General features: G+C 37.9%; 3 protein-coding genes across 6 annotated transcripts in view; 2 read left to right on the forward strand and 1 right to left on the reverse strand.

Moving 5' to 3' along the window:
* The first annotated feature begins 3,215 nt into the window (after positions 1-3,215).
* LOC114524033 (uncharacterized WD repeat-containing protein alr3466-like) lies at positions 3,216-6,652 on the forward strand. The gene is made up of 9 exons (XM_028545144.1): positions 3,216-3,378; positions 3,496-3,580; positions 3,884-4,022; positions 4,275-4,467; positions 4,794-4,902; positions 5,303-5,340; positions 5,735-5,897; positions 6,083-6,181; positions 6,309-6,652. The coding sequence occupies exons 1-9, from the start codon at positions 3,254-3,256 to the stop codon at positions 6,429-6,431; spliced, it is 1,074 nt and encodes a 357-aa protein (XP_028400945.1). The 5' UTR covers positions 3,216-3,253; the 3' UTR covers positions 6,432-6,652.
* A 163-nt stretch (positions 6,653-6,815) lies between these two features.
* On the reverse strand, positions 6,816-13,198 carry LOC114524099 (P2X purinoceptor 4-like). Of its 2 annotated transcripts, XM_028545217.1 has the most exons (13): positions 12,728-13,198; positions 11,556-11,751; positions 11,323-11,467; positions 10,768-10,906; positions 10,023-10,106; positions 9,727-9,874; positions 9,338-9,423; positions 9,184-9,228; positions 9,020-9,113; positions 8,462-8,527; positions 8,188-8,301; positions 7,787-7,848; positions 6,816-7,452 (listed from the first exon to the last, which is right to left on the reverse strand). In XM_028545217.1, the coding sequence occupies exons 1-12, from the start codon at positions 12,868-12,870 to the stop codon at positions 7,792-7,794; spliced, it is 1,317 nt and encodes a 438-aa protein (XP_028401018.1). In that variant the 5' UTR covers positions 12,871-13,198; the 3' UTR covers positions 6,816-7,452; positions 7,787-7,791. The 2 variants fall into 2 exon arrangements, with proteins under 2 accessions (XP_028401018.1, XP_028401017.1); XM_028545216.1 differs by having other exon boundaries at positions 6,816-7,848; positions 12,728-13,197.
* A 2,424-nt stretch (positions 13,199-15,622) lies between these two features.
* The window catches only part of LOC114524113 (nitric oxide synthase, brain-like), a 35,660-nt gene continuing 26,152 nt past the window's right edge, over positions 15,623-25,130 (forward strand). Inside the window, exons 1-2 of one of the 3 annotated variants that reach the window (XM_028545231.1) lie at positions 15,623-15,675; positions 16,168-16,340. In XM_028545231.1, the coding sequence (XP_028401032.1) occupies positions 16,299-16,340 (42 nt within the window). In that variant the 5' untranslated portion in view covers positions 15,623-15,675; positions 16,168-16,298. Of the gene's footprint in view, positions 15,676-16,167; positions 16,341-17,477; positions 17,941-22,229; positions 22,946-25,130 lie in introns of those variants that run through there. The other 2 variants (XM_028545234.1, XM_028545235.1) reach the window with 2 other exon arrangements.

Consider the following 25,130-nt stretch of genomic DNA (forward strand, 5'->3'; position numbering starts at 1 on the left):
GCTGACAAGCATATAATTAAGTTATCCCATTTGTGAATGAAATTTTAACACGAGTGTAAGTACCCCACGTAAACGATAAAATGGGTGGGCTGAGCTAGATACAGACTACAACAAGGTATTAATTATCTTAGGATCTGATCCACAAGAGGATGCCAACGCGGGATCTCGCTGACTTGTTGTGGTCAGTAAACAGTTGATAGTTTGTAAAAAAAATCGGAAACAGTAAAACTTTGTTTAGTCATTTAAGGTCGATCAAAAGCATAATTTCGAGTAAAAGAATCAAAGATTTTCATTCGCTTGTCACTTAATAGTTCGTAACTTTACCGACTGCAGAAAAGAGTCTTTATTCGCTAAGCTGTTAACCCTATTGGCACCCCCAGGCAATGGTACCTTGCCAAAATAATGAAAAGTGGATCTCTCTTAATGCATTCCTAGCTGGGCGCTTAAATGCATGGTAGAAATGAAAGAGTTGAATTACGCCCTTCTGAGCACCCCCCCCCAGCAACAAACACACCCCTGGGACGAGGCAATCTCGTGTTCCGTGTATATATTTCTTCATCAAACTGCCTTCGATAAAGTACTCTTGCCTTAATGCCTTTGTCGGGAGAAACATCGTGAAAAATTTTTCTTTTTACATTTTAAGGTTAAATAGAATAAATTCAATAACAATATAGCATATGATTTAGCAGCGGGACTTCCTTGACCGGACGCAATTGAGATGGAAATCAGGCGAAACTTTCGTTTGATTAAATAATTCAGCTTGGTGGAAAATCTCGCTTACTTTCGATCCAAGACTTCGAATTCCGAAGCTTTGACAACTGGTCACATTCCATCCATCCGACGGACATATTTTCGAGAAAAACAATTCCGAATATAGCGCTGCTGCATCTCCACTCGCAACGCCATTTTTGGGAATTGAATCGAGATTGTAGAATTTGAGATGTACTTACAAAAATGCTACTTTTTGGAAGCCTAACCGCGAACCTGAATACTTGTTAATTATCAGAAAACCTCTGCCCCCATTAGTCTCAAAGTGAAGAAATTTGAGGTAAATGTGCTTCAGCAATTTTTCTGTGAAATTCAGTGAATTCGAGTGAAATAAAACGTTGTCGGCCAAGATAGCATCTCAACTCACGTGTATTAATTGTCATATCAATGAAAACAACAGACATAGCGTCTCTACACATCCTAATCCACATAGTCGGCATTTGAACCTCGTGTCAATGACGCAAACTCCGGTACTTTCTTAGACGAATCACTTATCATAAGCCAAGTAGACTTTAATCTGACAGCTATCGAAAATCGTCCCCTGCGACAAGAAATGGCAAAGAATTAAGAGAACAGCTTTGATTCGCTTGTAGCGTTCGTAGGCGATAAACAACCATAGCAAAAGACCTTTTTCTAGGAATTGTTTACGCAGATCCAAGACGCAAGTTATGCAATAAGCCTTAGTTTCTCGCTGAGAATTCCTCATTAATCACGCACGATCCTTGAACGACGCGCTTGAAGTAAGTGATAGAGTGCCCTAATAAAAATACTTTTCTCAACAACGCGTCTTATCGGAATTTTGGTTATATACAACGGTAACGAGGGTTTGAAAGTGTTCATAAGTCCAAATGATTTATGGGCACATTTTGCCATGGTTACCAAGATAAATAATCACCCTGCAGCTTCGACCCGAAGTGTAAACTAGGTTAGAGTAATCGGCCATGCAACGAACAAAAATGTCTTTTGATTGATAAACTATTTTTAAGCACAGTTCGTTTTTCTAATTAACTCTGATCAAAGTTATTAATTGGATTAAATTTCGGCTGGCAATTTTAGCCAAAGGGAAGTAATATAATATAGTAATTATAATTATGGGCCGCGGTAATTTTAGAGGAAAATTTCTCGACCTTTCCATAGACTAGTGTTCGACTTTCGTATTTTTTTCTCTCTGACACACGTCATTTTTGATACTCTGAGGCGAGGTTGTGGTAACTATAAATTATGACCTATACTAGTATAGGTCAGTGAAGCTGTACTGATACTTTTTACGTCATCTGACGAAGACGTTCACATCGAGACGTCCAGATATTTTCTTGTAATGATACACCTACTTACCAGTTACCATGGCGACAGACTAAAGTTTAACGGTGATTTTAGCCCCCCGGCGAGATAAGCCAAAAGCTTATTCCAACCCTTATAACTTTTTGTTTCCGGGGGATTGCTTGTTTATACATCTACTTACAATCTTGCTATGGCTACAGACTCGGATAGATTAGGCCTGTGCGTGGTCAACATTGCTGTTAAGCTTAAAGACTGCCTCAGCAATAAACTTTTTGACTTAGATAGTTAATGCCTGAATAATGGCGAGCTATTACACACTTAAACCTAATGCCTTGCTTCCGAGGGAAATAGTCACGGAGTTTTGTTTTCCCAAGAGTCTGAGACTCGAGGGAAAACAAAACTCACTATTTCCCGAGGTAGTGTACATTAAGTGCTTTGTTATATAGGAACAAAAACATACATGTTACACAACAATTTCATTTTAAAAAAATCACTTTACTTTGTTATGACAAGAAGCTGGCAACAATTTTTCACTTGTTTCCCTGGCGGGAAACATCGCATTTATTCACTAAACCCCACTTTGGCCTATTTCCAAGTTTTCAGCTATCTTGGAAAATAGCGACTTTTCAGAATCGGTCTAATCCACTGTTTGGGGCACAGAGAACTGATACAGTGATACTTTGTATTTACTTTGATTCAAAGCAAGGATTAAGAGTTGTGTGTTCTCTCTGGCGCTCAAGATGCTACAAAGTGTGTTCTGGGAGATTGAACCCAGTGACTGAAGTTAAACTATTTCTTTGGAGAGAATTTAAATTGCTTTCAACACTACTTTTGTTGTAGGCGTTTTTCGAAAGTTCTAAAATAAAAAAATCCTTTTATGCACAAAAAACTATGTGGGTTTAATACTCCGAAAATGGAGATGCTCGTTAATTCTACTATTCTAGATTACCTTTAGCCTGCGGTGCAGACGATTACCTTTGACCCAGCAAAAAAGCGGGGGAAAAAGGTTGCGGGTGCGCGGGCATTCGAGCTTTGGCTTCTTGTGATGCACCACCCTGGCTGCAGGCAAACTCTGATCGAGCAAATCTCCCCAACCCACTGGGGGTAAGCTAGGTTTGTCATTGTTTACAGTTTCCTAGCAAATAACTCGGAGACTTTTAAAAGTTTTGAAAATTTGTAAAATACTTTTTAAGACAAAATCGCAATGTTTCTTGTTCAAAATCCTCCATCTGCTCCTTCTACACCGCGGGAACAGTTCGTAAGCGATGTTGGACATTCACATCGTTTCAAAGTGAACATCGAAGGCGGTTTGAAATTGTTAAATCGTTTGTAAGTTGACATATCTTTTTGCTATTATTTGCATACTGCATACATGCACAGCCACAAGATAAAGACACTTTAAAAGTGCTTGCGGTTGTCTGATCGTTGTGTTTGTCTTTCTAATAGAGAGACCGATTCGGAAATAATGTGCTGCCGTTTCAACCCTGAAGGAAACCTACTTGCTGTTGGTCTGGTCAACGGGGTTACAAAAGTATGCAGCATGTATTTATATTTCAAAATTTTATGCGTTTGGTTTTATTTCTGTTGACCGCTTATTGTACAATTACTTGCAGTGCTCTTCTACGAAGTAAGAAAGCAAGTAAAAATGCATTTGTTGGCACATTTTCCGTGAATAAGTTAGCGTACAAGCGGTACAACTGACAATTGAAATTGTTTGACAATTAATCTCTAGAGATTAATTACATAAATACCATATAGAGTAGGCTCCATGCATAAGATATAGGCTACTTTTTGTTAATATCCCAGCTATATAATATATGAGCGATATTTTCAGATCTACACAGTTGAGCCGCTATCATGTGTATATGTGTTACCAGCAGAAGATACCGGCGGACAACCTTTGCCTGTGACGTGTCTCAGATGGAGGCCAAATATTGGGAACCAAGATTTCAAGAATATCTTGTTGGCAACATGTAAAATATTTAATACACTTTAATATTTTGAACGCATATCAACTTTGACATAAGGGTTTAATCAGGGTCAGTGCGTAAAACATTGTATCTGAATGCATTCTCCCAGTATTAAGTTAACTGTCTTTTCAACAACTAGCCCTGATTGAAAAACTATCTGGCATTATACAGAGTAAAACATAAAAGTTGGGCAAATCTAGGCCAGATACATTGCTAGCAAGAGTGATGTTAAACTGGTGTGTTTTGCTCTGCTAGATGCAAGTGGTTCTGTAAAGACTTGGCATGTTCCTACAATGGATTGCATTAGTTCAATCCAGGAAGGTGGTAGGCAGGTTTTGGCTTGTGCATTTAATGCATCTGCGTCACAATACATCACAGCTGGATCTGATACAACCATAAATCTTTATGATGCTACCACAAGACAGAAATTGTTCAGTTTGGAACCAAGGTAAGGTGCATGATAGTGATAGATAAGGAACGGTAGATGATGATGGTTGATAAATTGTACATGATGATGGTTGATAGTTGATGATGGTTGATGAATGGTGATAATGATGGATGGTAGATGTTTATGGGTGATGTTGGATGATGATGGTGGATAATGATGATCAATGGTTGTGGATGATGGTGAATAATGATGCTAATAATGGTGGGTGATTGTGGGTCATCATAAGGATCGTGGTAATAGTGGTTTATGATGATAGGTGAAAATCTGGAGAATGATAAATAATGATAGTAATAGTTACTAAGTCAGTACCTTGATATAAATTTTAGCACATCATTTCTCGTGATGGATGGTCATATGATGAGAATATTCTCAGTTATGTATTTCCCAAATGATGATCACGTCTTTCTATCCGGTGGCTGGGACGACACACTACAGGTCTTGCGTAGTTTCTTTTGAGAGTGCATGTGTTCAACGAATCTTTTTACTACTTATAAACCAGACTCGGGAAAAGAGGCCCATAGCTTTGACTGCCATCAAAATGACTTCTCAAATCTCAACAACCCTCGTGGAAGAAAATCGTAGCATCGAACGAAAGGCCATCATTTTTTTTGTGGCCATCTCAAGCCTCGACAAAAATTCGCCCTAGGTATAAGCATGGTTCTGTGAATCAATGATTCATAATAGATGAATACAGGCTCGTGCATGGCAATCGTTTTGAAACGCTTTATGCTGACAAAATAGGCCGAGACTGGCGAGACATCCCTTTCTTTCGTTGAGACTTTCATCTGAATTATTTGTAATGTTAGTTTTCTTTTCACACTTAAATACTGTGTAGTGGTGGGACAGTCGGGCCGACTCAAAACACTCCGTAAGGTATGTATACAATGTTTATCAGGGGCCGGTTGTATCAAACCCGTTTAGCGGTGGATAAGTCCAAAATGGAAAGCAAGTCTGCCGTTTTATTCAACAAGCGAACTAAATGTTTTTGACCTTAATACAAAGATACTGTTTACAACTACATATTCAATGCATAATATTCAAGTTGACTCATTCAAGAGAGACGTAACTCACGTAAGAATGTTATTTAAATTTGACTTATCCACCGCTTAGGCTAAACGAGCTTGATACAACTGGTCGAAGAACTACAAATAACCGTAATTGCTGTGACCGCCCCGCCGAAAAGAAATTTGCTTTTCTGTACGTTTAAAAGTCATGCATGCAAGCACATTCAAAAACTCGCCTAAGTCTGTTGTTATTTCATACTTAGGAGGATTTTCGGTCCTCATATCTGTGGAGACGCTCTGGATATTCTGCCAAGCAATGGTAACATCTTAACTGGCTCGTGGCGCAAGGACAACAGCGTTCAGATCTGGGACTTCAACAGCGGTGAACTGATACGAGATGTCCCGGATGATTTCAATAAGTCTATGGTAGGTTTTGGTGACGTATGCATGATAGGTTTACGACGGTGTCAATTTGATTATATGGTGAAAATGAGTATGGTAATAGGGGATCACGGTGGTTTTGATGCGATGATCGTGGATTGATTTTCTATTTGGATCAGTGAGTAATGTACTAGATAAAAGGATACATTTCTCTACCATCTATTTCACAGACATATTGCACCCAGTGGTTGCCCGATGGTCAGATCATCGCTGGAGGAAGCGACCAGAACATGTTAAGAATGTTAGAACAAAGTGCAACCAGCACCGTGGTAAGCTAAAATCAGTGAACTCCCGGTTGAAAAATCACCACCCGGTATGGTATAGGGCAGCGCTATCCAGTTTCCATATATCCGGCCCCAGGCTGTGTTGACACTAATCGCTTTTTCCCACCCCTAGACGATTGGTCGCATGGTGGATCTATCTCGCGCGGTCTACACTGTCGATAACGACCGCTCTGGACCGAACCCCAGGATCGCAGTCGGCTCTTCGAACAATATTTATATCGTACAGCGCTCGTAATCTTCAAAGACGAAACGACTTTGTTTTAATCTGTGGGTGACATTTTTCTGGCTGGCTGTAAAAGTATAGCTTAGGCGTGGGGAATTTTTATCCCCACGGCAGTTATAACCTATATCCCGGGATAAATTACCCTCACCGGCTATAATCTAAATTAAGGTCTGTTCACACGATCCAATTTTGTTGGATCCAATTCACTTCTGATGGATGTTTTATAGTTTGTTGTCTTGTAATGTATATCAGCAGCAAATCCACTGAAGCCAATGCACTACTGCATGCTTTATCAATAACTGACTATATTTCATACGTCAGAAGTCAATTGGATTCAACAAAATTGGATCGTGTGAACAAAACTTTACTGTTTGCAAAAAGATAGTGACAGGTCGATGTCAAAATTTGGTATTTTTAAACAGAAAAATGTATCTTACCGATACGAAAGTTCGTGAAAAAGTAGTCATCTGGTTATCCAAGACGGACATGCTGCCATGTTTTCTATTATAGCGAATTATAACATAAAAAATACTGACTACAGTTCTCGTTTTTTAACCGACAAATCCAGAGGTTCCAACCCATTTCATATTTATAAGAATTAAGTATTTACTAAATACAATATTTGTATGAAACAGCATGTAGTATTGGTAATTTAAAGCGTTCAATGTAATTTAAAAACTTATTATAGAAAGGATTGTATTGATGAAATGTTTCATATGCATTGTTCTGATACTCTCTTATATTGTAAGATGACTAACAAGCATTGTTCTGTTGAAATTTTATAATATCATTTTATAAATCGATTATTGTCAATGTTTCCGTTGTTGAAAGTTTAAATAAGTTCATTATATGAAAAAGATTCGCATATGATTTAAACAGATTATCGAAATCGCATTTTTATTGCATTCCGAGTATACTGCAGGCTCACCCCAGGCTGGCTGCAGTGAGACACGGCTCACTTTCCCTACCTACCTATAGGCAGTGATCTCTCAAGTTCAACTGGAATGATAACTGATGATAAATGGATATTTGCCTAGAGTTAAAAACGGCAAATCATAGCTATTAAAATATTTGAATATTTCTTTTTTTAGTTAAAGTCTTGAGATTTCTACTCAATTAGACTTGCTTACGTCAGTTTCATCTTCAGCCAATCAAAATCTGGCTTCAAGACGGAGAAAATTACTACGTCTTATAGCCAGATAATATTAGGACTGGACAAGAGATCGAAAATCGTTAGCAGTTAAAATGGTCTGGGTTAATTGTGGATTATTTTTCAACAGTTAAAATTTAAAAACTAGACCACTTATCACTTTGTTTATTACTAGTTCCCAGTCCCAGCTCTACCCATTATTCCGCATTCATGTTACCTCTATCATTCGTTGGAAAACATGGCATAATTTGTATTGTCATTCGAGTCTTGAAACTTGTTCTAAAATTTGTAAGCACTTAATTAATTAACAATGAACAAATTCATCACCCCCCCCCCCATAGAGTAAAGTTATTTTAATCTCTCCCTGATCGACAACAACAAATTTACTTTTTCATCAACGGCATATAGAGTTGATACAGGGTGGAAAATTTGCGTGATTTTAATGGTTAAATATTTGGATACTCATGTATAAATATTCTTTTCGTTCTGAGCTGCATGTTATTCAACTGCATTTTTCATGACGCAAAACACTTCATTCAGACAACATTACTGGAAATGAAATACTATGCGTCTATCGGAGTGTGATGAAAAATATTCAGTCCCCAGCTGGTTATTTACCTCAGTTTGCTGATTTTCTCCCTTCTCCGGATCAACGTAGAGATATTTATTGTCTCGGTAGAGCTGTCTCCTCTTCAGGAAATAAAGAACGCAAATATCACAGAGCACGGTTGCCTTCAAATAATAAGATGATAATTGAAGTGATACACTAAATAAGACACTGAATCAAGTAACTAGCAAGCTAGTTAGGCTAATATTGGTATTACTAGCAACAGCTAGACTAGCATTGTAGAAGGTTAAAAAGGAAAAAACAATTGATTGTCTATGAACCTACCAATGCAAGCAATCCTAAACCAGCACCAAAATTTCGTAGCAGAGGCACGATGTCAAATTTTCCAGCCTTTGGCAAAAAAAGGATATTAACTAGGATATTAACTATAAAGAATATTAACTGACACCACACCACGCCACACCACACACCACACACCACACCACACACCACACCACACCACACCACACCACACCACACCACACCACACCACACACCACACCACACCACACCACACCACACCATACCACACCACACCACACCACACCACACCACACCACACCACACCACACCACACCACACCATACCATACCATACCATACCATCCAAACCATACAATACCACACCATACCATACCATACCATACAATACCACACCATACCATACCATACCATACCATACCATACCATACCATACCATACCATACCATACCATACCATACCATACCATACCATACCATACCATACCATACCACACCACACCACACCACACCACACCATACCATACTACAGTAAACCACACCACACTAACCCATACCATACAGAAAACCGCAACTTAATTTACCTGAGCATCAACCAGGATAACAAACCGTATTCCGTACGCTTTGATCAGAGTTCTTCGTTCATGAGTTATGTCGCTTATGTCATATTGTGCAATTCTAGAAAGGAAACAATTAAAGCTTATCTTGCAATCGTTAAAACTTAGCGCTTTTAACAGCCGGTTCCTACCTTATGTTGTATCCTGGAGATTTCTTTGACGTTGGGTCGTCTATTCTGAAAAAAATACGAAAATATTTCACAAAAAGCATCCTCGTGACGACTATCTGAATTCGGAGTAATTCATCACGTGTAAAATGTGAATTTTTTCTACGTCTTCTCCTACCTCACAAAAGAATACTTTGGAACACACTCACTCTTGTCAAAATCCAAATTACAATCCCAAGATATTTTTATCGCGATAACACCACCCTAGGGAGTAGAATATAGCTAAAACACGTGATTACAGGACCCTCAGGGACTACGTACAAACAGTATACACTAACAAGGAATTTCGTTTTGAACTAATCAGCATATCTGTTTACATTTTTAGCTAAGCCAATCAGAATGCCTACATTTTTAAAACTTCATGTAAAATGGTAAGAAATGTATATTTCCATCATATTTCTGTAGTCTGATTGGATTACACAAAATGTAAACAAATTTGCTGATTGGTCTACAATGAAATTTCTTCTTGCTGTGCACACTCGTTTCCAACTCCTCTCGTCCAATTACCTTGAGAGCCGTATCATTGAAAGTCGTGCCAGGAATTTCAGCAAAAATTGTTCTTAGTGAAAATATTGGACAGAGCGGGTGTTCGTCACGGCTGTACAGACAACCTTTCAGGTAATCTGGGTCACCGTGTTCCTCATTGATATTTCGCCTGCAAAAGATAATAATTTGGAAAACATTTTTGCTTACATAGCTCGTGTATTTTAACACGAAAACTTTAAAAGCTTCAACAAGAGACAGTTGAGAGATGACAAGGTGATGTTCGTTCTATCCTGAACAACAGAACAAGTAGTTCTTACACTGATTCGCCAAACTTCGGGAAACGAACTGTGTTCTTGATGAAGATTGTGAAGTCCACGGCTTCGTCAAAAATAACGGATTTACTGAGAGAAATAACGAACACAAAATAATTGTTAGAGTGGCAAAAGAGAAAAAAGCGATGTAAATCATTGAAAGATCCATCTATTTAACTAGTTCAGTGATTTCAACAAAAGAGAGATATTCTGTTATGTCAGTTAACCAGTTTTATAGGTACACGGGGAGAAATTAATCAGGTTGTTGAATCAGGAGTGAACAATGTTGTGTTCAACCTCGTACCAAGGGTCTTTTACCTATGCTCCACGGCCCACGCTGCGTGTTGTGTTGTTACACAGTGCACCCCATGAACAGTGAACTGTTGACGATGGTTGTTGAACCTTGCTAGACCGTCAATGTTGTTACAACTTTTTTGTCAACAAACTGCAACAGTATTTATGGTTCACGAACTATTCTTAACAATACCATTCACAGGGTGCAGCACGTGTAACTCAGCAGGATGTAAACGGGTCAGTGGTATACCCTGATGTACAGGCAAACTAGCCCGGATATTTCCTCTTCCCCTAGGAACGAGGTTGCCAGTCTATTTACCTCGCCCAACCGCCAGCATCGCTGGCTTTAAACACTCAACTTTTATGTGCATGAACATCAGATATTGGAACAAGATATTCGAACATCATACATAACACGTCGAATGAACTTACGTCGAAATTAACGAATTGAACTTACGTCGTAAGGCGTTTACCAAAATTTGTTCCTTGCATTGGCAGCTCATTATTCTCAACTGGACACCACGCTTGTATTTCACACACTGAGTAGTTAGCTGATGCAGGGCGGTCTGGCTTCACACATTTTCCCGTCATTACACCTTTTAAAAAAGTACGTAATATGAACTATTTGACAGAGGGGTCTGTGTTAGAAAAGTGTTCGTATAATAGGGAAGTGTCTGTGCTAGAGAGGTATTCGTATTAGAGAGGTGTTCTTATTAGAGAAGTCTTGGTATTAGAGTGGTGTTTGTATTAAAGAGTCAAAATTGTTTTAGAAAGTGTCCATATTAGCCGAATTCATATTAGAGACGGGAAACTCATCGAAGACGGAAAACTCGTCTGATGTGAATTCCGGTCACAAAGGGGTTTCTCGTCCAAACTTTCCCGTCTAACTTTCCTGTCTAAAACAGTTCCTCCATTATTAGGTTTATCATAAAGAAGTATCTCTTTATTTGAGGGATAACCTTATATGGTGAGGAAAGAATAGAGGAAATCAATAGTCTGTATTATTACATACCATGGCCATTTTTTCGAATCTTGCCAACATCGCATTCAGAGTCATTTTTACACCTTGCTGCGATGACGCCAAATTCGGGACATTTTCCTTGCACTTGTAGAGGTGTTAGAATCATGTTTGTCATTATAAAGACCGCATCGTATTCCTGTAATGTTCGTGTATATAATAATCGATCCAGATCAGGAGGACTGGAAGTATTCAGAGAGAAACGGATCGCAGCTGCGCAAACCTACCTCGGCCGGGTGGATGTAATCAGCTGAATCCCAGGTCCTCGGTCCTTGATCTAAAGTGCGATATACTGTTTTCCCTTGGACCGTGACAGGGTAATCTATAGAAAGATTTGTCTGAGCAATTCCCTTCACTTTTGTCGTAACCGAGCTGAGACCATCGTCAAACTTCTGGTAGCCTTTCGAATATATTATCGCGTATCTGTAACGATACAACTGGATATTAGATGTAGATAAGTTCCAATATAACCAGGGAGCAGCGTGGCAGCGTCTTCAAACAACTTAGCATCAACTGTGGTATAACAACTGCCTAAAATAGACAAAACACTTCTCGACGTTTCGACCTGAGGACCTTCGTCAGGAGAGTTAGTAAGCTAACGAAGGCCCTCAGGTCGACACGTCGAGAAGTGTTTTGTCTATTTTAGGCAGATACATGCATGTGCAATAGGCTAGCTTCTGTAGACTCTAAAACGGGCCTCATACTTCGGAGCTTGCCTGGCTTGGATCTTCGGCTAATTTTGATGTCGTGACCCTACAAATCCGGTTTACGGGCTGTTAATCCCGTGATCCTGCGCTTAGCCAAGATTTCACGAAGCGTGAGATAACATTGAAGTGTTGAAAAGAGCATATAACACGATCGTGCTAATCCTGTAGTCATCCTAGCAATAACATCTGCTTGCTTGGTGTCATAAACACTTATTTCAATACTTCAACGTCATCTCACGCATCGTGAAATATCGGCTAAGCGGGCTCATGTAATAGCCCTCAATATACGTTTGAGATGGAAACGTAAAATTCTAGAAAACCTAATAGACCTCAACTAGAAAGCAGTTCCCAGGGCCAGGGTCTTCCTTAGTGCTAACACAGGCTACGGTATTACAAACTAAGACATAACTACACACAATCTCAACAAGTAAAAACGTGTCGTTATTAATTTGCTTGTGGCTGAAAATTTGTATTATTAAAAAGTCACATTATGCTATGATGAAATGGGCGATGATTCTGCGAATCCGGTTTCCGGCCGACAGCATTTGAACGGCAAATTCAAGTCATGCACAGGCAGAGGCATCGTCAATTTATTCCCAGGATATACACGTCCCCTTGGGAGGGCAAATTTTGATACAAAAGCCTCAATATATGTTTACTTAATGCTAGCGAATGCAAGACATTAGACATACCCGATAATATAGCCAAGTATCAACAGCTGTATGAATCGATTCATAACACCGACGAGACTGCTTCGTATGTTTACAAGCTTGCTTGTATTGTATACAAAGACTGCGGACGCTACAGCGTCGCCAATTTTCGAGAATTTCCCCATCTTTTGGTCTTGTCAGTCCGATCGAACTTCGATGGCGAGTGTCGACACTCAAAGCTTGTCTTGTTGCATACACGAAAAGCACTCGACTCACGATGAATATATTTGCATGCACACACATGTAGTTATGCGGTTACAATTATGCATGAACGGAAGTGTCATATATCGGCTGTAAGTATAAGCGTGAAATAAAATTTTCATTCCACTACGAAGAAATATGACATTTGGTACGGTTTTAAGACGGCCTAGCTTCTCTCCTAAATATTTTGTTGCATTTTTGTGCGCTAGACATTTCCCTATTAAAGCAGGTTTTCCATTACTGATATATTTTGCTCGAAAATAATTATTCTTTAGTGTTTCAGCATTTCGGTCCAGAGCAGATGAGTGCAGTTATAAAAGCAAAAACTACCGCGCTACGGCGCTACTGCAATGCAAACCCGGTTTTCTAAAGATCAAGTGCAGGTAGTACAAACTACCCAAACTAGACCTCCTATTAATTGGGTATATTTAACAATTATACCTCGAGATGGAGTCGTTCATACTTCTCACTGTATTACTGGCTGTTTTCACTGTTCTCCGAACATGACTTTACATGGCCAATATACCGGGAGTATAATTAAGGTCGTTTCCACTTCAAGAGTATCGTAGCGAAACGTATAATATAATAGCTGAATTCATATTAGAGAGGGGAAACTCATCAACGGGAAATTTGATGGTAAAACCCCGTCTAAATACGAATAGGAATGGATAAATTCATACGTGTGATGGGTCGGGTAATGCTAAAAAGTGTATCGTAATTAATATTACGATAATCATTTTGTTTATAGCTTTGTTCCGTCCTTGACCGTGTTGATATTTCAGAAACTCGTCTCATTTATCCGTCTAAATGCGAATTTAAGACGAGTTTCTCATCCAGACGGGGTTCCCGTTCAACTTACCCGTCTGTTTAGACGGGAAAGTTAGACGGGTAAATTCGGACGAGAAACCCGTCTGTGACCGGATTCTTATTAACCGAGTTTCCCGCCTTCGATGAGTTTTCCGTCTCTAATATGAATTCAGCTTTTGTTTTGAAGTCATTAGTTCTGGTCGAACACTTCGGAAACAAAGAAATACGCTACGTTACGCTACAGATACGATTGAAGTGGAAAACAGGCTTAGCGAAGCCAATCAGATCGCAGGACAGTTATACATACAGCGAGATCCGAGAACTGTACATTGGTTCCGTGAGGGCATGCAGCAATCTATGCATGGTCAGTTGTATATATAAGACTGAATACCTATATTTTGCAAAGTATGCGTTGGGCAAAATTCTGTCACCAAAAACTACCTTTTCGTGTACGAGCGACTAAGCTTTTGAAAAACTTTAATTTTGTGTTGAAATTTCGAGACAGTAAAAAAGAAACTGATTTGAAAACTACAAAAACTCGAAAGCATTTGGCATTAATTTGCCGGGCAAATAAATAGGATTTGTTTTACCTTCAAATGGAGGGTATCTTAAAACACCACAACATTTGGGGTCAAGTATTTCGGCTATAGAAACTTTATATAATCTAATTTGGGTTTAGGAATACGTAGCAGTTTTATCTACAGTAACCACTCCAGTTGTTAGGTTAGAGTTCACTGGGTTTAACATAGGCTTTCATCGGTTAAGTGACGAATAGATTTGACTAAAAGAAGATCATTTTCAGCGGCTGTAGCAATGGGAGGAACTCCTCTAAAAGACTAAATACGACAAAATAGTGTTTTAAAAGATACTCAATATCTCCGATTCTTTTTGTCCTTATACGGGCAATTGTAAACGAAACAACTTTCAACATCAACTCGCAACGCAACAATGTTTTGAAAAAGGTTTATGCGTCAAATGTGATATATATGAGCTAGTTTGTAACACAGAAATTGTTTTGGAAACAAGTTGAAAGTTTATGAGCTGTTTTTATTCCACACAACATTGTTGTTTAGATTTTTGCTTATTTTTGCGTTGCAAGTTGATGTTGAAAGTTGTTTCGTGTAACAATAACATTACCTTACAATGAGAGGATAGGGCGAGTGAAGAACTAGCTTGTGAGGTGTGGGGGGGGGGGAAGTTCTAGAGGGCAGAGATGTGGGTGAGAGGGAGGAAGGACAAAGTTAAGTGTTCCGTTAATCACAACAGATCTAACTTTAAGGAAACGAAATATTTGATCGCTTAAAGACTTTGATCTCCTGTTGAATTCAATATCTTACATTCTCTCCTTCTTAAACGGTGTTTAAACCAGGGTCCTGTGGTTGGAAAGACGTTTAGCTTAAACGGTGGATAAGTTCAAAATGGCAATCAGAATAATCTATTTATTGAACGCAACTGAGCTGAAATATTTCGAGTTTAATTTTCAAAGGAAGTACATATTTAATGCAAAAGATGTAGGCTCAGTCGTTCACAAGATGTACGAGAGTGCTTTTAAACTTAGGCTTATAAGCTAAACGCCTTTCGAACAACCTTGCCCGGAGTACTAACGTGTTCCATGGCTTCAATTAACATGTATTACGGCAAGTGGAACATATTATCTCCTATCAAAAAGAGCATGCGACATCTCTATCAGCATATACACAGCCAGACAGTCGGTCGAGCAAAACCATTGATCAATAAAAGGATCCATTGTATCAGGCTGTCTAATCTCCGTTTAATCTACTGCGATTCTATATCGGATTAAAAAGCAATTACCCTTTTTCTTTATTGCGAGCAGCGAGCTGTTTCGAGCAAAGTACAGGCTGGACGGCGCGGAGCAGTTCTGTGTAAATATTACAAAAGTGGTTTTTGTTGAAAACGACCGTGTAAGTATTGCATTTGAAAGGTAACTCTGTGTCATACAAGGAATATAATTGTTTTTAGTCAGTTTGCTGCGAAAGAAGCTGCCGACAATTTAATGAACAGTGTTAAACAAGCCGCAAATTTACTGCCGATAATGAGTTTAAAATTCTTGCAGTTTAACGCTGGACAATGCAAATGTTTTCTTGGAGAAAATGTACCGTTGCAAAGTTTTCCGTCCGTAAACTTGGATGCGAAGCTATGTTGTTATACATGTCCCGTGCTTTATCCTCGAAAAAATACTCACAATGATCGGCTTGTGCGGTTTTTGGATGCAAATGTGTTTTGCAAAGTCAAAGACAGATAACACTCCCCCAAGGTTTTGTAAGCCACGAGACGGATTTAATATAAAATATACTTGCTGAGAAAACAGTCTGAATTCTAATTACCAAAGCAGTGCTCATAAAAAGTTAGCGTTCGTTATGAAATCGCGATGAATTATTGAACATTTTTTTCAGACATCGTCTCGTTTAACCGCGTGTGTTTTTGCTAAAGAAACGCTGCTGAAGATATCTCAGGATTTTTAGAGGCATACAGAAGCTGAGGGCTTTGTTAAGATCTTACGTTGACAGTCATATCGTATAGCACGATGCCTTTGCCAAAACCACCAAGAAAGAAAAGCTTGGAAAATGTAAGTTTATACAAAGTTAATCTATGTTATGTTTATTTATTTGGTCAACCGAGAACTCAATAAATACTGGAATGATAACTGCTAAGTCAAGACAGAAATTAATCGTGAAACTGGCGAAGATAATTCACCGTATGTTCCAGCTTTTTTTTGTTGCTTTTGCACGGTATCCAATAACAAATCAATTTGTCCATGAAATCGTACTATTTTGACACAGTGGCGTAGCCAGAACTATAATTGGGGGCCCATATTCATATATCCATCATACGCAGGATTAATTTCTTTTCAAATCAATTGTCTTTACAGTCTGTTAACATGAATATATGAATATGCCCCCCCCCCAATTATCGATGCTGGCTACGCCACTGTTTTGACGTCGTTGAAATCCAATTATAAATGGCATAAAATTTTTGGGTCTTGAACAACTGAGCCGAAATTCTACCATTTACCGCACCCTTTGAACGCTCCCCTATTTATTTGCTCGATTCGGAATAACTAAAAAATATTCCGCTAATTACACATAAATTAGGATAAATCATTTAACCAATCAGAAGTCAGAAGCGGCTGGCCGATCCCAGGATGGGCCTTTTACCCGGGAACGAGGTTGGCCATATTCTAGTTGTTATTCCAGTGTTAATATAGAGTTCAAAGGGTCAAATTAATTTTCTCAAATTAATTCTCGACATTTCGACATAAGCTTAAATACAGCGCGGGTGACGGCTTCAAAGCTGATTCCGCTGGCCAGTAAAGGCGACAATGGACTGGTCCGATTTATATATTAAACACGGACGAATGATCCATCTGACAGATCATCTTTCTAAAGTATAAATACACGACAAACTATCTAGACGAACTACGTAGACGAATATGTCAAACGAAACAAAATCGCAGTATACATATATGATCAGTGATAATTAACCATTTACTCAGTATTAACAACTCATTATACAATATTTTTGCTTAATGTTTTTGTTTGTTTACATGATTCCGCTTAACCGGGATTAAACAAAGCTGAGATGACTTTGGGGTATTGAAATGAGCGAATAACATGATCCTGGAAGTTGTGTAGTCATACTGACAATAGCATGCACTTCGTTTGTTTCATAAAGGCTTATTTCAATACCTCAAAATCATCTCATGCTTTGGTAAACCTCTGGTAACCAGGGTTCATAATATCATATGTCCTATCCAGTCGGTAGCACCTAAAGAAAATGTGACAATAGGTTGATAAGATAATGACCTCGATCGTTAGACTTTATTATGTATACCCGAGATTATTTGAATACATTCGACATTTTTCGCGCAAAAGGCTTTTTGTGTTCGGATAAAAAACGGCAGCCAACCGGAACGAATTGTCCACAGACAAATAGCATAACTACGCTTCACGCGAAAAAAATCGCTAGTGTTAGCAGGCTTGCAGCAGACAGCAGTGATTTTAAGAAGACAACAGTAATTTTTAGAAGCCAACAGTGGTTTTCAGTTGTTAAAAATTGGTCGAGAGGCGCCATAAAAGGTTATTTATTATCGTGTTACGAAGAGTCAGTGCAACGGTTTACTGAGAATTGATGCTCTGAGTAAAATGATGAATGCTCAATTCATAAAGGTAAAAAAATTAGATATTTTGTATAGCTATAACTATAACTACCGTGTTGGGTGTGATATTCACGGGTTGTAAGTCATAACATGGGTTGTATATATAGATATATATGTGTTATTCACAGCTGTATGTGCATGATAACGGGGGTTCCATGCACGCGAGAAACCGCAGGGTGTGGTGCATGGCGAAAATATCCATTTGATTTTGCAATAATATCAACGCAATCTTCCGTATCAGGGCAGATCATAATTGAGCAGGCACGAAAGCTTTTAAATCATGCGGCAAACTTTATTTTAAAATTTTCATATTATACAATTAAATACCTCAACGAATTCACAATTGATTGATAAAGAAACCTAAATTCTGCAATTTAATCTCACTTTAGTTACTCAATTAATAATGATTTTAAATCACGTACGCATAATTTCAAATTCACAGATCCATTCTTCTTTTTAAGAACGTACTAAGAATTTATACTTTAGACCTACAATACCTCCTCTTGCTAGCGAGAGGTCTGTAAGATATTAAAATGCATCAGAGGTCATTATAGAGGTGGCGTACGTGACCGTAAATTTCGCAAGGTTAAAATCAAGTTCGGGTTAGGAATTTGCATGGCTATATTTAACTTTGATGATGTTTACTGATTGTTGGATAAAACCGAGTGTCAATTAATTTGGAAAAAAGACGAAATGAAAAGCATTATATTTTTAAACTTATATTTCCTTTATAAAAAGTGCAATACTTTTGTTGCTCAATGCAGAATGGTTTCACGGGCAGAATATTATTTTTTAGAATCGTAAATGTATCTGAGTTATCTTCACAATCGACGATACCAGATGTGGTAAATATGGACTGCTTGTCATGTGGAATGACTTGCGCTTTAGACTAATTTCTTATTTCAGCAAAAATGGACATTTTCTGAAAGAGCTTACTAAAATTAGTAAAATTGCCAAGTTTGGCTGCGAATTGTTGTTAATTACGAAAAATATAGCCATGCGAAGTTGTCGATTTTTGTATACTTTTGTATTACGACCGGAAGTTTGTAACTAATTTAGTTACAAATTTCCACACGTAATAGAAAAGTATACAAAATTTGCCAACTTCGCATGGCTATATTTTCCGTATTTTACCAAATTTCACAGCCAAACTTTGCATTTAGCTGTGGTGATTTATTTTCTTCTTATTACTTCGATCAAAAACTCAGTCTAAAGCGCGAGTCGACCATTATTTGTCTGTGAAATCTCTTTACAATTTTCGACAGACCTCTGCGTTAAACCAAGATACTTAATGCCTTGTTAGATCAGACACTCAATTGACCGCTTACGGGCTTTGGGTACGAGATTTCGCATTGAGATGCTAAGCGTATTTTCAACCATAAACCATTTTATGCAATAAATAAATAACCTAGTAGTTATTTATTTAACAAAGTACGTTCACACAATCACATAATCATATCTCATGAAAAGTAGACCAAGGAGTATAGACCAAGGAGTTTTTTGTAGCTATTATCGTTTAGTAGTTGATGCGTGGTGTAATTGACTCTCGTATTCAGTCTAAAAGACTAACCTGTAAGCTGGTTACCAGGCCCCAGCACTGTCGCCTGTCTTCTGAAAAGCGCGCGAAAAATTCGTATTCTATAATTTCAACTCCGTTCTTGTTTCTCTTCCATCTTGGTTTGTCAGTTTGTGTAATTGATACGTTCAGCAAGCCTATATCTCAATTAAATATTCAAACGGCATTCAATTCACGATCCCCGCCAAGTGTATCAATTGTTAATCAGTTCCACCGTGAAATAAGTATGTTTTCCACCGTAGTTTTTTTAAAAAATATATATCGACATGATTGAATTAACATAAAGTATGTCAACAGCAACAACAACACCAACGTATATAGTTTCTCACCAGAACAGCATTCCACATTCATTTGCAACCTTCGTTTAGTGCATGTATATGCTGGTTCAAACGTGCAGTTCGACGGGCTTTTTTAAGATCAGAGTTTTCTTGATAATCAAAACATTTGTGAAACGGCAGTATTATGGTTTCCTTAATCTCGTATGTGGTTTTCGCGGCGTGTTCCTGACGACCGATATGCTGTGCAAACAAAGATCAATTAATTAGGAATAATTTGACGCATGAATTTAGAATATAGCTGACGAAGGCTTTCCGAGTTTCGAAGTAGTAAAGTTGTTTCATTCTAAAAAGAGCTTTGATGCAGTTTCATTCAGCAAACGGCTGGTTATATTGTCAAAAGACACCGCGCTCGAGTTTTGCAAAGCGGACACGCTAGCAGTAGTCTCCGTTCATAGTTTTTGTGTAAACAGTGTTTGACGTAAGGCGACGAAATCGTTTATTGTAACATAATACTGTCAACAGGGGTAATTAGTCCTACAATTCTATTACTTGCATCCTCATTGAATTACCTTGATCGAAGACGAAGCCTTAAAGCTGTTATAAAATGTTATATTACAATTGTACCTTATTGCGAATGCACTGGTAATTTTAACACTCTTATATGTTGTAAACAATTGAACTTAATTCTCAAATGTTTCATGTGTAGTTGTATAAAACACTATTATTGTATTCGTGTCGAAAAACTTTTCGTCCGTTGTAAATGATAATATGCACATACTTTTCTTTCGACCCTGTTAACAGTAGAGTTAAGCGAAACGGACTGCGTACAATCGGTCTCTGGGAATTACAATAATATTAATATCATATTTGGGTCTCGTTCATCTACTGCAAGTCTGCAATTGCGTGTCGCCGAGTTATGCGTACTACTTTCATAGAACGATATTCACGTAATCTAAAATGAAATCAAATATCATCTATGACTATTGTAATGTATTAGGCAATGCTAATAGCAACCGCATTGACGAATGCACGTTAAAAGGTATTATATATCTCTAGAGGTTGGGCAACTGAAATTCTCCAAATCAAACATGATTATTAATAAAATAATTATATCAAAAATCTTGGACAAAGAAAATTGAAAACGTGATTAATGTTTCCAACAATTCAATGACAGTCTGACAATATACCGGTGTAGAGTTGCTACAGCTGTACAAAGTGAGTTTTTCATGGCTTCATATGATACGCATTTACACTGAAATTTGATTGATAAATGCAACGGCGACAACAGAATACAAGCGAATCTCGGGGAATAATCGCTAAAAAAATCCAATTGCTTTGTCCTTGAATCGACAAGAAAATTGCTGATTTAAAAAAAGGTTTGTATCTACACTGGCGTACTAATTTGTTGCAAACGTTTTGGATACATATATTAGTAGCAATAGTATTTTTATTAATTCATCATCGAAAATTTACGGATGTGATAATATTGTATATGGAATAATAATATTCCTGCCACTACAAACGCTTTCTCAATCCAGAAAATGTACGAGCTCATTACTGCGTGAACAGAAAGTTCACGGAATTCTACACTGGCACTGCAATGATGAGTCATCTCGTGAATGACGTCCCTATGACGAGACTCGTGAGAGTCTCATTATACAGCACTAATGGTCGTCGCTCTAAGAGCTCCTTGAACTTCAGGCGGTTTTCAACTGCATATTATAGCTGTAGGCTAAACATTTCGACCAAACGAAAATTTTTGCTTGAATTTGTTTTCAATTGTGAGCGGCAAAGGGTAACCGCTGCGGTCGAATTCTCACAATAGAAAAGAAAGAGGCGAAGAATTTCGTTTGATGTAAAATTTCGGCGTAGTGGAAACCGGTTCTTAACCGAACGAAGTTTTTCGTCTGATTTTTTGATCGATCGAAAAATTCCGCCTAGTGGAAAACCGGTTTTACGAGTATAGGCCAGATCATTCCAGCTCTCACGTCGCGAGAGCGTTGAAGTGGATACTGAACACACAAAACAAATTACGGTTCATTCCAACTCCTATGGCTATACGCACTAGTTCATTTCTCGGAAAAGTTCTTATCACGAAAGAAGTTTAAAATGTCGCTATAATAAAAATTTTGTGGGCGTTTTGTGTTCGGTCGCTGTTGTGATGGATATTTCTACGCGTGTGCAGTTAAAAATGACCTTTAGAAATGAGAGAATAAGGGCGAACTTACATTCGGACTATTTCTCATCGGTTAAAAATGCATGATTTATAAACGTTTAAAATTATCGTCGCAAAGAACTGTTTCGAAGTTCCATACATGGAGATGCGCCATTTTAATATGATAGCGATTTTAAATATAAATATTATAAATAGCGCATCAATTAGAATATCTAGCAATAAACCCAATCAGATTTCCGAGCGTGCTTCGAAGGTTTGTGTCTGCACGAATATCGGAACAAACTGTCATTGCTGGGAAGCCAATTAAGTTCGTTTTATTTAAATTCCTTCAAAAAGCCATTATCAATAATCCTGTTAATGAGTCTTTTCGACAAGCCAATTGTTTATTTATACCCTAAATACATCGAGATATCGGTTTGATACTTATCTGCAATCTCTGTACCTTTTAAAAAAGGAAAAACAAATAGAATCGTACAGGAACCACCAATATAAGCGACAAAGAAATTAACGCGAAGTCCACGCATTTCATCTCGTGTTTTTTTTACGAAGAAAAGCACATCTGTAGGAACGAGACACGCTTGAAACTACACGAGTCGGTACTTCGTTTATACAGCAGCTGCTTATTAGTCGGAAACGATATTTCGTGTTTGCTTAACTCTTAGCAATTTAAATGAATAGGAATCTGGGAGAACAAAGGCGTGGGATTGAATACAAATTCGTGATACAACAGTCATTAATTGCCTTACCGTAAACCGCAGTATAACGATTTTGATGAAATTTTGCGAGTCGCGCGCAGGTGCAAGGCGAGATGTTTGACCAGATTTACGTGTAGTTGATGGAAACATTTACGGAAGCCGAACGCAAATCAGTCACAACAGAGATACGATTGCTCAAAGGCCCTTGAAATAAAACCAGAGTTCGCGGGCAAAAAACCCAAAGTAACTCTCCGTCAACACGAACACCAGAGCGCCCCGGTGGTTTGAAGGTAAGTTGAAGACCTATAGAATTTTGCCAACTCCGTATTTTATCAACTTAATAACATCGTAACCAAAGGTTTTCCAACACGCTGTGATTCCAGGATAAACAATGCAGAGAATATAAATATGATTATACTGTATATGGAGAATACTGACTTATGAAATGTTCTTCCTATAATTATAATAAAGCGCAAAGGATATTTCCCTCATGTTATAAAATGATGCATGGGGGGAAATGTGTATAAGGAATGCATGGAAGCGCGCTTACATAAACAAAATTCGATAAATGATCGAGAAGTCATGTAAGTTTACACGCCCTAGGGCAAATATGATGAAATATTTTTCGTCTATTTTGATATCGCAAACTGTACTTCTTAGATGAAACTTCATGGGATAGTTACTTCCCAAGAAATAACGTTCTTCGTTATTCACTAAGTCCTATATAGTAGACGAAATATAGTTGTAAATATAAGAGTTACTATGACGCCAGAGGCCAAACCCGATTCTATCCTGTGGCTATGATCTTGGGACAAAAACCGATTTTTTTTCGCGATGGTACATGCATTATAGAACAATTGAAAATATACTTTTCCATTCCTTTTGTCTATTTAGTTGGGTATGTGATTGCAATTATTGATTACCGGCCGCGGTGAATTGTTACGTATACGATGCATGTTCGCACAGGTTGGTGTGTTTTTAGGGGGTACAGCGTACACAGCTTGATCACTCGTCACACCATTGTCGTGCCTCAAAATTTTAAAGTGCAGAAAGTAAACAACTCCATTGGACATAACTCGCATAGTTTCAATGCATTTCCTACAGCGATAGCTATAACAACCTAGTGGACACTTCAAGCGAATCTACTACAACTACAATTTTATATCATAATTTCATATTTCGCATTTTGCAGGATGAGAGATTCCAGGATAAACAATGCAGAGAATATAAATATGATTACTGTCTATGAAATAATGACTTATGAAATGTTCTTGCTATATATAATTAAGCGCAAAGGAAATAGTTCATGTTATAAAATGATAGGAGAAAATGTGTATATAGGAAATGCATGCAAGTGCGCTTTCATCAAAGCGTTCTTAGTTTCGCAAGCGACGACGTTTAAGACAGTTCAGCATATTAAATACTGCTGTCACAAGTGTTGCATTGTTTTAAAACTGCACCGGAGCGATATGCTATATGGAAGTAAAATATGATAGTAAAAATTTACACAAAACGCTGTAATGAGGTTTAGTCTTTTCTAACATGAAACGCAAGAGAAAATTCAACCTTCGTTTGACCCAGATTGCAGAAGATGGGAAAAAACCCAAGTATATATATTGCATTAACATTGTCATCAGTTTATCAATTTATCAATATTAAAGGGGATGCGCAAACCAAAACCACTTAATTGATATACAAATTCATTCGTAATTCCAGCGCCAATGTCTAATGACGCACGCTAAATTAAAACGCGGAAACGCCCTGAAAGTATAAGGTGTCTTAGGCGTCAAATCAGAACATTTTTGCGCGCGTTTTGCGATGTCCGCTAAATAAAACTCTTAGATTAAAAAGTTCATCGTAAAATATGCGTTCCCGTAGCTGTGAGTTCCACTTAATATACAACCATAAAAAATCTGGCTCAGATATTTTCTGAACTGATGAAGATAAAAATTATGGGTTTTAGTGTAGATATCAACACTGTAAATTCGCGTTGTTACGAATTTAGGGTCCATAGTTCAAACAAATCATAACTATTTTTTGACTCTGCGGCAATTTATTTTGACAAACGCTTGTCCGTCATTTTTTAAGAAAGTTTCACGTGCACGATATTTATTTCTTGGCTGAGATCAAAACACTCGTTGGATGAAATCGTATTTGGATTTCATTCATGTTTAATAGATAAAGAATATTATAGGCAGTAATGTAACTGCTCTTGTAAATGTCCATAAACTTTTTTAAGGCGGATGTGTACTCAACATAATATATAGCTGACGACCTATTGATTTACATAAGTCCTGCTTGCATGACGGCTATAGAATAGATGGAAAATTTACATGAACGCCAAATTAATCTAATTGTTCTGCTTGATCCCCTGATCTGTTTGTTTGCCCAGGGAAAAAAGCGTTTGGCAAACATTATAAATTGCTTATGGCGAGATTATTGGATCATCTGCGTTTTTTTGCGAGTGATAAACGC

The sequence above is a fragment of the Dendronephthya gigantea genome, unplaced genomic scaffold (assembly GCF_004324835.1).
Source record: "Dendronephthya gigantea isolate DGI-Jeju-01 unplaced genomic scaffold, DenGig_1.0 000029F, whole genome shotgun sequence".
In the NCBI taxonomy this organism is placed as follows: Eukaryota; Metazoa; Cnidaria; class Anthozoa; order Malacalcyonacea; family Nephtheidae; genus Dendronephthya; species Dendronephthya gigantea.